At 38.7% G+C, this 14,472-nt stretch overlaps 1 protein-coding gene across 7 annotated transcripts in view; it reads left to right on the top strand.

Annotated features, from left to right (window-relative positions):
• The window catches only part of dlgap1b (discs, large (Drosophila) homolog-associated protein 1b), a 116,227-nt gene that overhangs the window by 91,574 nt on the left and 10,181 nt on the right, over nt 1–14,472 (top strand). For all 7 annotated transcript variants that reach the window (XM_065294920.2, XM_065294919.2, XM_065294921.2 and 4 more), the window contains 3 exons: nt 8,250–8,632; nt 8,769–8,851; nt 12,893–13,308. In XM_065294920.2, the coding sequence (XP_065150992.1) occupies nt 8,250–8,632; nt 8,769–8,851; nt 12,893–13,308 (882 nt within the window). The remainder of the gene's footprint in view (nt 1–8,249; nt 8,633–8,768; nt 8,852–12,892; nt 13,309–14,472) is intronic.

The following is a 14,472-nucleotide window of genomic DNA, read 5'->3' as shown; positions in this document are numbered from 1 at the left end:
TATTAAAGAGGTATGCAAATGAATCAGTGACCATATCAGCATCAGCCAATATTAGCTTTTCAATTCTTATCTTATCAGGCCAATGTCATATAAGCAGATATTATCATTACTTCATTTTTCTATCTCGGGAAATGAGTAATATATTACAAAAAAGTCCCAAACTTTCTCCTGACTCATGAGAATATTTGTGTTGGCACAAAACGCTTTCATTTTCATCCTGTAGGAGGCGATAGACACAACGAAACATCCTGACCCGTGCTTAAATCTCATCATCATCTGAATGTTTCTCTGTTTACTTGTGAAATCTAGTGGAATGTGAAGTGTTATTGTAGATTGTAGCGTCTACAAAAGCTTGTTGTAATATCCATTATCTGATTTAAAATGCTATTAGTTTCACAAAAGGTGCATTGACTTGAAGACTTGGATTTCAGAAGCTGTTTTCGAATCTGTTTTTACTGAGCGCTTGTGATTTCACCCGAGTGTTTGATGACCGCACACTTTTTACGTAATTACAACTTAACGGCTTCTCTTTGAGATTCGCTATGCTTTGATTCAGGCCACACAAAAAGGAAGTGAGGTCGTTGGCATGTTCCCGTCACACACTACCTGCCACAGGAAATGCAGGGGGATGCCTCCTTTCTCCTCTTCTTCTCTTTTCTGCTTTCTACTCCTCTCATCTCCGCTCCTGCCATATGTGTGTGTGTGTGTGTGTGTGTGTGTGTGTGTGTGTGTGTGTGTGTGTGTGTGTGTGTGTGTGTGTGTGTGTGTGTGTGTGGTTGTGTATATGTGTGTGTGAGAGAGTATGTTGGATGGTTTAGGTTTTCACTGCAAGGGTGGGGCAAACCTTAATTACAGAGCGTCTGAACTCTTCCAGAAAGGGTCCTCTGTGTCTGTGCCTGTGTTTTTTTGCCCCTAAATGTTTTGGGAGGGTCCTTTAATGGCATATATCACTTCAGCATAGCAGTCACAGGACTCGCGTAACATGCACTTATAAAAAGCCAAAAATTACAACATGTCAGTCAGATCTAAGTGATTCTGTAATGTGTGTGTGCGCGTATATATGTGTGTGTGCTTCTACTTTAGTAGTTTAGGAAGTCTTTGTAACACAATGCATTGCATTCCTGCACTCCTGCTGGGCTCCTCGTTTACCCCTTGCATTCTTGCCCACTAACTCCCAACCCCCCAAATGTGTGTGTGTGTGTGTGTGTGTGTGTGTGTGTGTGTGTGTGTGTCTCGGGGGTCTCTTAAGACTCCTAAAGAGCACATTACTCTTGGTATATCCCAGAAGCAGCACTAACACACCATCCACAAACACTCTAGACACACAATACCTCACCACACACCACGGGTCTTTTGCCCTACCCCCTCCCCACAGGATACCAGGGGTTAGAGGTCAAACCTGGAGACACAAAGCATAAAGAGAATGAGCAAGAGAGGGAAGAGAAGGAAAGATATAGGTGAGTTGGTTAGTCAGTTGGAAAGTTAAGTAAGGTGAAGATCAGATGACACTATAAGTTTTTATTATTAATATTATTTTATTATATAGTTATTAATAATTTGTCTTATGAGTTGGGTGGCATGATGGGGTGTGAACTCTTGACCACATTCCTTTGTATTTAAATGTAAATTTGTGCGTGTCAGGCTCTGACCTCAGAAGATGTACGAGATCTCGACCTGAAGACCTTTAAATAAACACACTTAAATGCAAAGTTCATACTTTTGTTAGTCACAGGTGAGTTGCATTTGCGTATATAAGGTAAATGGTGGGGCATCTGACAAAACCTCATTTTGAAGATGCATACATTTTTAATAAACAATGAAAATTATGTCAAACTTTTTTTAGGGTAAGGGTTTGTGTGTGTGTGTGTGTGTGTGCGCGCGCGCGTGCGTGCATGTGTATTTGGTGAACCCAATGGTGTGGGCATAAACTCCCTATGTGTGTGTGTTGGCATGTTTGTGAATAGATATATTGGTTGGGTGGATGCATGATGTCACTTCAGCTGTTTATCCTGAAAGTGAGCAGTGCATTATATATCCAACTTTATACATCACACACACACACACACACACATACACACATTGTGCCGTTAGACACATGTGTAATCACACAGGCATGTAGACACTAGACAGTCTCATTGAAAGGGAGTGTGTGGGGTTGAGCTAAACTTTAAAGGGCCATAATCTGTGAGTCAGCAGTGTGTTTGTGAAAGTATAATATTTAACCTATGTCAAGGTGAATGTGTCTAGCGATCTGTTTTATCGCTAGATATACTTGTGTTTGTAAGTCTGCACTGTGAATGGGTGTCAAGAATGCTCTGACAGGAACTAAAGCAAATGGGCAGTCAATCTCATATTGTTTTACTATCTCTGTCTCACATCATTCATCCCTGTCTCTCTCTCTTCTTATCCTGAGGGTGCATGTCTGTCTTAGACACAGTAAAGATCTATAGAGTTAGATACAATGATATTGTTTACTTAAGAAGTAGAAAGATGTTTTATATTAAAATGTGTATGTAATTTGAAACTTTTTTATTTAATTCTAATTTTTAACAATATTATTATTATTATTATTAGTAGTAGTAGTAGTAGTAGTACACTGCAAAAAATGATAAAAAAAAATTCTTAGTATTTTGTCTTGTTTTCAGTAAAAATATCTAAAAATTCTTAAATTAAGAAGCTTTTTCTTCAAGAGCAAAACGACCCAAGAAAATAAATCTAGTTTTTAGACATAAAATATTAAATTCAAGTGATTTTGTGTATAAAACAAGCAAAAAAAATCTGCCAAATTGTTTGTGAATTTTTCTTGAATTTAGTGTTTAAGAAAAATTTTCAAGATTTTTTCCTTACCCCATTGGCAGATTTTTTTTTGCTTGTTTTATGCACAAAATCACTTACATTTGATATTCTTGAGTTGTTTTGTTCACCAAAGAATTTTTCGATATTTCGATATAAAAGAATAAGTAAGAAAGTTATTTTTTGCAGTGTACTACTTTCAAGAAAAAAATTCTTAGTATTTTGGTCTTGTTTTCAGTAAAAATATCTAAAAATTCTTAAATAAAGATGCTTTTTCTTGATGAACAAAATTACCTAAGAAAATAAGTCTAGTTTATAGACAAAAATATACAATTTAAGTAAATTTAAAATTAAAACAAGCAAAAATATCTGCCAATGGGTGAGAATTTTTTTTTCTTAAACACTTAATTTAAGCAAAATTTTCTCATCCCACTGGCAGATATTTTTGCTTGTTTTAAGCACAAATTCACTTAAATTGTATATTTTTTGTCTAAAAACTAGACTTATTTTCTTATGTAATTTTGCTCATCAAGAAAATGCATCTTGAGTTAAGAGTTTGTAGATATTTCTGCTGAAAACAAGACAAAAATATTAAGTAAGAAAGTCATTTTTTGCAGTGTAGTAGTTATTAATAATAATAATAAAAATAATAATAAGAACATTCAGATCAGCAACAAAGCACAACAACAAAAACAACAATAATAATAAAAGCATATATATAACAATAATTATAATAATTATAATAATAATATTATTATTATATTATATATAATAATAACTACAACAATAATAACAATTGTATTAACATTTGTTTATATTTTAATTGTAATGTAAGCTTGTAAACAGCATGTGTAATGTTGAATTATAAACTGTCATAACCTGTCCGGTCATAACCTGCTTTGTACTGTGATTGCGACATATAATTTGTCACCTGTTGACGTTTGCGCATGCGTGTATTTGCGTTTGTGTGCAGGCGCACATGGGTGTGTTTTGTTATTGATTGACAGCTGCAGAGAAACTCAGGACAAGGAAAAGTAGGTCATGCTCACTGTTAGTAAACACACGCGCTCACAGTTTACAGTTCACGGTTATGACTGCGTATCACTGCCGTCACTACGAAACTCTTATTTTGTGTTATACTTTAACTTAATTGTCATGTCAAGGCTAAAACTTTACCCAGCCTGGTGGTCTTTTTCATTAATGTTTTTTTAGAAAGGGACAGACTCACATGCAGACGCGGGTTTGTTTTTGTAAAAGGGACACAGATTTCATGATCTTGGCTGTTTCCACGGTTACACTATCACAAAGGACTCCAGCTGGTTGTGGAAAGCAAGAGCAGAGGATGAAGAGAAAGAGCGAGCAGTGTTGAACTGCCCATTTCTAAACACACGGCAGCTGGGCCGAACTGTCATTCTGCACCCTGGCCTGCTTACACACACGCACGAAAACACTCCAGCCCCTCCTCTTGCTTTATGGCGCTTTGTGTTGTCTGGTTTATGACGATAATACCTTCGGCTTCTGCTAGAGGGAGCCCATCGTAACCGTTTGAATTCGTTTCAAGGAGAGCTGTCACTTTCAAGTCTTTCAAAAGTTTACCAAGTTTTTGAAGCACAAATATTGTATTTAACACTATTTCACATTTACATTTAGGTAATAACTTCCAAAGTAATCCCCCGACACACCCTCTCTCTCTCTCCCACTGTTCTTCTCTATGTCGAACTATCAGCATGCCCAGAGGTGAGCTCAATCTCCTCTCCTAATGAAGCATGAGGCTGAAAGGGCCGTTTCTCCAGGCATAGGCAAAAAAGAAGGGATGAATGAATGACAGAGGGGGGCTGTGAAGAAGTCGGGAGGGGTGGCTGGCCCGTCTTTGATACAGCGCCGTCCCGAGCGGGGGGTGGTGTGTTTTTAGGCAGGAGATTCACCATTCACACTCCTCTGTCGGCATGTCGTTTGAAGCACCTCACAAAGAGAAGTTTGTTGGCTGGGGTCCAAAAAAGAGGTTTGTCATTCACAGACTCCTTCTTTTTAACCTCTCCCTCATTCTTGCGCTCTTTTGAAATGAGAAATCCTTTATTGTCCAAGAGCGCAGCCAATTAAACCGAATTTGGGTTTTATTTGGGAATGAGTTAGCACGTTTGTGTGTAAAAGCTAAAAGCAGATCAGCAGATGTTAGACCGTGCCGTTGAAAGAAAAACGTTATAAAGTTTTTCTTTCTTCGTTCCTGCCTGGTGGAGTTCAGGAATTCTCTATCACACTCCACTTCCCAAATGTTGGATAAACATGATGGCCTTGAGCGTGCGTGTGTGTGCGGTTTTGAAGGCGTGACTCTTCCATGATCCGAACATCAAAGTGTATCCGTGGAAACTGTGAGGTTGTCCGTAATGGTGTTAACATGGCATGACTTGTTTTTGGTGGGTGTATGTAGATAAAAAAACAATTTTGGATATACCTTACACATCTGGTGTTTAAGAATATGGCATACTGCGGTGGTCCGTGTTGTAAAACACAGTTTGAGTTTTCCTCGGCTTTTGAAAGACTTTGACAGCTCGCTGGCAACGGACTTCCTCTTCGCTTGTGGAGTCCAGACAACCCATTGACCTTAACTGGCATGCCTTTGTGTGGAGGGGTATCTGGGTGTGTACGCTTTTATTAGCAAACATAGTTTTTTACAAGGTTATATAAATATATCTTTGAACTGGACATGATGCTAAATAAATGATGCTTTAAAATGTTCAATTCCCAAGGCTTACAGTAGCATGTGATAACATTTAAAGAGACAGCTTGTTTTGGAGGCGTCCTCCGATTCCTTTTTGTTTGGAAAATCACATCTGTCTATAGTTTAAAGGGATCCAGGTGGGTGGATGTTTTGGGCTGTTTAACATGTGCTGTGCTTTTGTCACAAAAAGAGAAAGAGAGAGAGTAATGGCTTTGGAAAAAACCACAGGACTGGGTGGGTCATACAAGTTTGACACATGACACAGGCTCAAAGACACAGGCGAGAACAAGCACACGCAGATCCGCACAAAGCGCACGACTCGATTGCCGTAATAGGTTTAAAAAGAAAGCCTGGCCTACTTTTCGAATGCACTGTGACCCAGTTTACGTGGATACAGACAGAGAGCCGTCACAAACCTTCTCCCCATCCTTTCTGTGATTCGTGAATGAGAGAGGGAGAGAGATGTTAAAAGGCAGCTATGATGTTTCCACAGTGCTACAATCAAAAACAGATGCACAGGCTCGCGTGCACACAAATGTCATGAAGTGAAAGAGAGATCTAATTCTTTTCCTTCATGTGCTTAGAAGTGGTGTATGTGCCTGTCTGGGCCTGCAGTAACCTGCTTCTGCCAAAAGCAGGAAATGAGGGAGCTGTAAGAAAATGGACTGCCACTGTTTAGTCTCTGAATGCGCACATACACACCAACGCACACATACACACAATGTTTAGTCTTCCCCGGCAGCTGTGCTATTCTAAGAAACACGGACAGGAAGAACACAGAGAGCAGAAATAGTTGGATGAGTTTTAGGCAGCAATGCAAAACTTCTGTTGTAGTATTAGCAATGCTTCGTAAGACTGGGATGAAAAAGAAAACATGTTGAATTTTCCTACATCTCTAAAATGTTATGTTAATCTGATCTGTCCTACTCTACTTAACTCTTTTTGCATCTCTTTTTTTTCTAATTCTCAGTTGTTATATGTCAGGAAAAAAATGCACTGTATCACTGGTATAAATGTACCAATATCTGACATTTTAGGTACAGATACCTTGAAGGTTCCAGTATATACTTGGGGTGCTAATAATATAGACAGACAGACATTTATATAGACAGACCAGCAAGCATATACAGATAGACAGACATACATACAGATATTACATATTACTATAGATAGACAGGCAGGTAAGCAGGCATTTATTTATACAGACACAGACAGACAGACATATAGATATCGATATAGATAGACATATTACTATAGATATACAGACAGACAGACAGACAGACAAATAGATAGATATTTCTTTAGACAGACAGACATTTATATAGACATACAGGCAGACATGCATTTATATAGAAAGACAGACAGACAGACACGCAGTGATATATACAGACAGACAGACAGATATTACATATTACTATAGATAGATAGACAGGCAGATAGGCAGGCATTTATATTTACAGACAGATAGATATCTATATCGATAGACCGAAATTATTATAGATGGACATACAAATATTGATATAGACAGACAGACAGATATTACTATAGATAGACAGACAGATATTACTATAGATACACAGACAGACAGACAGGGAGATATTACTTTAAATAGATAGACCGACAGAAAGACAGACAGAAATTACTATAGATAGACAGACAGATATTGATAGAGACAGAAAGACAGATATTACTTTAGATATACAGACAGACAGACAGATAGATATTACTTTAGATAGATAGACAGACAGACAGAAAGACATGCATTTATATAGACAGACAGATAGATATCGATATAGATAGACAGATATTACTAAAGATAGGTAGACAGACAGACAGACAGAAATTACTTTAGATAGACAGACAGATATTGATAGAGACAGACAGACATATATTACTATAGATAGACAGACAGACAGACAGACAGGTATTACTTTAGATAGATATATAGACAGACAGACAGACATGCATTAATATAGACAGACAGGTAGATAGATATCGATATATATATATATACAGATATTACTAGAGATAGGTAGACAGACAGATATTGATAGAGACAGACAGACAGACAGACAGATATTACTACAGATAGACAGACAGATATTAATATAGACAGACAGACAGACAGACAGACAGACAGACAGACATATATTACTATAGATATACAGACAGACATGTATTACTTAGATATATAGACAGACAGACAGACAGACAGACAGACATTTGTATAGACATAGAGGCAGGCAGGCAGGTATTTATATAGATAGACAGACAGATAGCTAGATATTGATATAGATAGACGGATATTACTACAGACAGATAGATAGATAGACAGACAAAGATTTATAGAGACATACAGGCAGGCAGGCATTTGTATAGACAGACAGACAGACAGACAGACAGATAGATAGATATTGATATAGATGATAGATGGAGAGACAGGTATGATTATAGACAGACAGACAGACATTTATATAGAAAGACAGACAGACAGATAAATATTACTATAGATAGAGAGACAGACAGACAGTTAGAGAAAGAGAGAGAGAGATTGACAGATATACAGACTTAAGGTACAAAGAAGTACTTTTTTGAAAACATAACGTCCCAGTGAAATCTTGTGGCCCTTTATTTTACGAAACTACAATATTCTGTTCAGTTCTATTCTAATCATTTATGCATACTCTACTTATAAAGTGTGCAGATCTTAGTTAACCTGTCTCTTATTTCTCCACAGTATCATCATGCATAACCACCTACAAGAAAACCCCACCCCCGGTCCCGCCCAGGTCAACACCCACCAGGCCGTACATCTCCATAACAGCCCAGAGTAGCACAGAATCGGCCCAGGATGCCTACAGTGAGCTGTCTAGCCCTGCTAACCGGGCCTTAGTGGCGGTCCAGTCGGGCCTCAGTAACTCTACTGAGAGCATTGATAGCATGAAGGCCCTGACGGCAGCCATTGAGGCGGCAAATGCTCAAGTCCACGGCCCGGCCAGCCAACATGTGACCAACAGCACCATTACCATCACCACAGCTTCAGCCACCACTAGTGTAACACACATCTCACAGGAAGCTAAGAAGGACGCTCTCAGGAAGTGCCTGTCCATAGGGATACAGGTTGGCTTTGCACCACATCTTGTGGGTCACAGATTTTTGTGACATAAACCGTAGCAATGTTACATGATCTTATATCATTTGTGCAACAAATGAAAAAAAGTTATGAATTGCAGCTTTTGTGTGTTTGGGTATATAGGTGGACAGTCCTGAAGAAAGCACCGAACCAGATGTGCATTGCAAATTTCAGTCAGTCGGTATTCAAGTAGAGGAGGAGAAATGGTGAGTATTCACATAATCTAACTTCATATTTCAGTACATGGAAATTTTTTACATGCATTCCCAGCATTATAGATGGAAGGATAGTGTGTGCAAAAACAAAAGATTTTTATCAGGAGAGAGAAAGAGAGAGTACCAGAGAGTTGTCAATTCACCCACATGCTACAGTGACAAAGACCTCCCCATATTCTGAGTCTCTATTTCATACACACAGCTGTCCCTATCATGGTGGTTTGGACATTGGGGGCTCCTGAAAGGGTAAAGGAGTGGGAGGCAGAGACAGCTGCTCTGTGTGTGTATGCGGGTGTGTGTGTGCGCGTGCACGCATGGCCATCTGTTGCCGTGCCCATTATGAAGCAGGCGGGCTGCTGGGTCACAGGCATGGTCAAGTATCAACTCCTAGTCCCAGCTCTCTCTCATTTGCTTTAGCTTTTTCTGACTCGCACACCATCAGATGTCACTGGTGTTGTTGCTTCATGTGAGAAGGAGGAGCATAAAGACAGGAGAAGAGAGAGAGGGAGGTAGGGTGCTCAGGACTGCCCCTTTCTCACTGACAGGGTGCTTGTGCCAAATCTGCAACTGCTTTGCACGTTTCCACTTCAAGAAAGAGAGTTTCATTGTGTCTTGGTTTTGTTTATGCCCAGTTGAGTACAAGCTGTGGCGCATAAAATAGCACCGAATTGATGAAAAATGAGTATAGCTGTGCTCTGCATGTTTTCCCTTTAAAGTTTCACTGAAAGTTCAGAGGTGGCTTCATAAAATTACATCTCTTAGCCGAAGGGCTGCTCAGGGGAAATGATTACTTGCCAACATCAACATATCACGCTTACCCACACATATTGTGCATAAGCACAGTATTTTTACAGTAGGTCAATTCTGTTCGAGTGTCTGTCTGTGTGATTCTGGCTGGTAGCTGCTAGTTCAGGGCAGAGATTCCCAGACGGTGAGAGAGGGACTCACACAGGTCGCCGGTATTTGGACTTTGCTGAAGCATGCCTTTGTAGCTTAGAGGAAACATGGCAGTAAAACACAGACACACACACACACACACACATACAAATAGACACACACTGACAGGGCTTCTGCACAGGTCTGCTCTTGTTTCTTTCTGTAGTCAAAGCTCTTGAACTCAAACTGCTTCAGGACGTCATGTTTTTGTGCTCCTCCTCTGTGCACTCGAAATGAAAAAAATTAAGGAACAAATCTTCCTGCCATGTGGTTGTGTCCCAAACAAATCAAACCTTGACAGACAGAGATATATTTAGATAGACAGACAGACCGACATTTATATAGATAGATAAACAAACAGACAGACAGACAGTTATATAGATAGAAAGACAAACAGACAGTTATATAGACAGACAGACAGACATTTATATAGATAGATAAACAGACAGACAGACACACATTTATATATAGATAGATTAACAGACAGACACACATTTATATAGATAGATAGACAGACAGACAGATATTTATATAGATAGAAAGATAGATAGATAAAAAGACAGACAGACAGACAGACAAACAGATTTTTATATAGATAAACCGACAGACATAGATAGATAAACAGACAGGCATTGATATAGATAGATAGACAGACAGACAGACAGACAGACATTTATATAGATAGACAGATAGACAGTTATTGATAATGATAGACAGACATTGATATAAATGGATGGATGGATGGACAGACAGATATTTAGACAGACATACAGACATTTATATAGATAAATAGACAGAGATAGAGAGACAGACAGTTATTGATACAGATAGACACACAGACAGACAGACAAACATTGATATAGATGGATGGATGGACAGACAGATATTTAGACATACATTTATATAGACAAATATACAGACAGACAGACAGTTATATAGATAAATAGACGGAGATAGAGAGACAGACAGTTATTGATACAGATAGACAGACAGACAAACATTGATATAGATGGATGTATGGATGGACAGACAGATATTTAGACATACATTTATATAGACAAATAGACAGACAGACAGACAGTTATATAGATAAATAGACGGAGATAGAGAGACAGACAGTTATTGATACAGATAGACAGACAGACAGACAAACATTGATATAGATGGATGGATGGATGGATGGATGGACAGACACATATTTGGACAGACAGTTATATAGATAGACAGACAGACAAACAGACAGACATTTATATAGATAGATAAACAGACAGACATAGATAGATAAACACAGACATCGATATAGATAGATAGACAGACAGACAGACATTGATATAGATAAATAGATAGACAGACAGACATACAGACAGACATTTATAAAGATAGACAGATAGACAGTTATTGATATAGATAGACATTGATGTAAATGGATGGATGAATGGATGGACAGATAGATATTTAGACAGACAGACAGACATTTATATAGATAAATAGACGGAGATTGAGAGACAGACAGTTATTGATATAGATAGACAGACAGAAAAACATTGATATGGATGGATGGATGGATGGATGGATGGATGGATGGATGGACACACAGATATTTAGACAGACATTTAGATAGACAAATAGACAGAAAGAGACAGACATTTATTGATATAGATGGATGGATGGATGGATGGACAGACACATATTTGGATAGACAGTTATTAAGAGAGATAGATAGATAGATAGATAGATAGATAGATAGATAGATAGATAGATAGATAGATAGATAGATAGATAGATAGATAGATAGATAGAACAGACAGATACAGATATGTTTTGTTGTCTAATTTAAATTAATCATAAATTATTTATGAAAAGAGCTCAAATACTTCTGAAGATTAAAAGAAAACAGTTATTACTACCATGTGAGGGAAACATAATAATAAATAGTCTATTTTTTATCTCTTGATCTATTCTTTATTTGTCTTGCTCTTTTTTTCTTTCTTTCTTTCTCTCTCTCTTTCTACAGGAAGTAGTTAACTGCTATGAAGCAGGCTTGTCTGGCACAGTACTAATCTCAAATGGTCTTTAATGGGAAACAAATGGTTAAAACAATAGATATCAGCATTCTATAATGCAGTAGAAAATGATGTTATAACAGATGACTGGATGAATGAATGAACGGATACAGTGATTATTATCCCTAAACAGGAACTGCTTATCCCAAAAGGAAAAAACTGTCATTATTCACCTTCATTCCGTTCCAAACCATTTTTATTTTTCATGTTTGTTTTTCAACAAAAAAAAAAGAGAAATTCCTACTCTGTGATTCTGTCGCGGTGCTTAACAGCTGACTGGAGCGAGTTATCATGTGGATGACTTAAATTTCATCTGTTCCTCACAAAGGGGTGTCATATGAAATATAGCTCACATCTGGACTTTTATGATACTTTTCTAATGCTTTACTCCACAGTCATTGATATTGTGTATATGGAAAAAAGAACTAGTGTGTAGAATTTCTCCTTTGTGTTTCACAGATGTAAGGAAGTAATATGGGTTTGGAACAAATGAGGGTTAAAAATGTCCCAAGATGGCAGAATTTGAGTAATAATTTTACTTTTACTTTTACTTTTTTTTAATAATGGAAAACATAACATTATACGGCCTGCGGTTATATCTGTGTACCCAAACCGCATCTGTTTGCTGTCTTCTTACCCTTTTACCTTTTAAAACTAACACTCAAATGCACAGTCTGGGTATGGTGAAAGATAAGCATGTGCTTCAGCGCACCTGAATAGAGCAGGTGTCCTACCTCTCCAGTACACAAACATCAGACAGGCAGATCTAAGCCAGATTGTTTTGTTCTGTTATTCCACCCTATGAAGAGAGAAAGTGTGAGTCTGAGTGCTTATGTGTCTGTGTGTTAGTTACATTTGTATACAGTGTGTTTAACAGAACACCATCACCATGTTTAGTCAGAGAGAGAGAGTCCACTAGTATTACAATGAAATATGATAGGTCCCATCTTCAAAGCCAATCGGCAGTCACTGCAAATTCTGTTGTTAATAACACAAACGTTCATTATCACTGTATTTTTTTTTTTTTTTGCAGTCATCGCAGAGTCGCGCGATCCAACAGCGTAACTACCGCCGTTCAAGCTGATCTTGACCTACTGGACGATATCAACCAAGAGCAGTTCGTGCAGACCCATCAGGGGTCCGGCGTCCGCCAGCCGTCTCGAGACGCAGCCACCTCCACGGTCAGCATCCAGGGCTCTGGAAACCACTACCACGCCTGTGCCCAGGATGACTACTCTGACGTGGGCTTTGACCCCTCCATTCTGCCACCGCCGGACCCCTGGATGGATGGAGCGACAGAGGAGGAATACGGAGGTGAAGTGACAGGGTCGGTTTGTCCGCAGGACGGACGCTGGTTTCTGAAGCTGCTGCAGGCCGAGGTGGAGAGGATGGAGGGTTGGTGCAGACAAATGGAGCAGGATGAACGTGACAATGAGTTACCGGAAGAGAGTGAGTAAATCTTAATGTAGTGTCCGCCCACCTGGACTGCAACTTTGGCCTTTGTTCGCAGGTTCAAACGTATATTCCACATAATTTTTTAGTGTTATATGGATTTTTTTAGGCAATATAATTGCATTCTATATATATGATTCAAGCGCTAAAAGGCGTTTTAAGGGGATTAAAAGCGTGTTTGGAACAGCATTTTGAAGTACACCTTAGAAGTACACATTGGTACCTTAGAGGTACATACTGGTACCTTAAATGTACATATCTGTACCAAAATGGTACATATTCGGACCATTTAAATGGTACTATATACCATTGACAAGTTTTTGTACCTTTTTTGTAAGAGTGTAGGTGTATATGACTTTGTTTCTACTGTTTCTAACACAAACACATAATTTTCTATTAAACTGCTGTCATGTAGCCTAGAAATCTAGACGCACCCTAGCGGCCGCAAAATATATTTGCTGCCAGGGTTTAGTCTAGGCACTCACAATACACTTAACCGGTCCAAAAACCAAAATTTGGTCAGGCCAATCACATCGTGTGTAGCGTCTGTGGGGCGGGCTTAACATGATGACGACAGAGCTGCAACGGTTCCTACTTGAAAACAGAGAATGGCTGCTGCTGGAGAACAGCTATCTTTTGAAGCGGCTTTGGCCGCGACTCTGGAGGACTTAGACTTATGTTTTTCTTTGAGAGAAGAGCAAATAAACCCTACTGAAGTCCTTTTTAAGCAAGAAAGATGTGTTTGGAGTTTTGCCGACTGGTTACGGTAACTACGTCACCTTCTTCGTTGCTCTGATCCGTCATAGCGCTATCCTATTGCGTGCAGAGGCATTTTGAGGGACAACCTTATATCCCGCCCCTTGCATTGAGCCGTTTGTGTGAAGAGTTGCCAGACCTTACATCTTGATGTAGGTCTGGCTAACCAGGCTAGCTGTCATGTTTTTCACTTGAAGGGACACTCCACTCTAAAAAAAAATAGGCTCATTTTCCAGCTTCCCTGGAGTTAATTATTTTTAATTTTTTTTTAAAATTAGGCCGTTTTAAAATCCATATCACTTTAGGATAGCTTAGCATAATTTATTGAATCTGATTAGAAGATTAGCATCGCGCTCAAGCGTTTCGATATTTTTCCTATTTAAAACTTGACTCTTCTGTAGTTAC

This window comes from Paramisgurnus dabryanus, chromosome 22 (assembly GCF_030506205.2).
Source record: "Paramisgurnus dabryanus chromosome 22, PD_genome_1.1, whole genome shotgun sequence".
In the NCBI taxonomy this organism is placed as follows: Eukaryota; Metazoa; Chordata; class Actinopteri; order Cypriniformes; family Cobitidae; genus Paramisgurnus; species Paramisgurnus dabryanus.
This window is presented reverse-complemented; position numbering and strand designations above follow the sequence as displayed.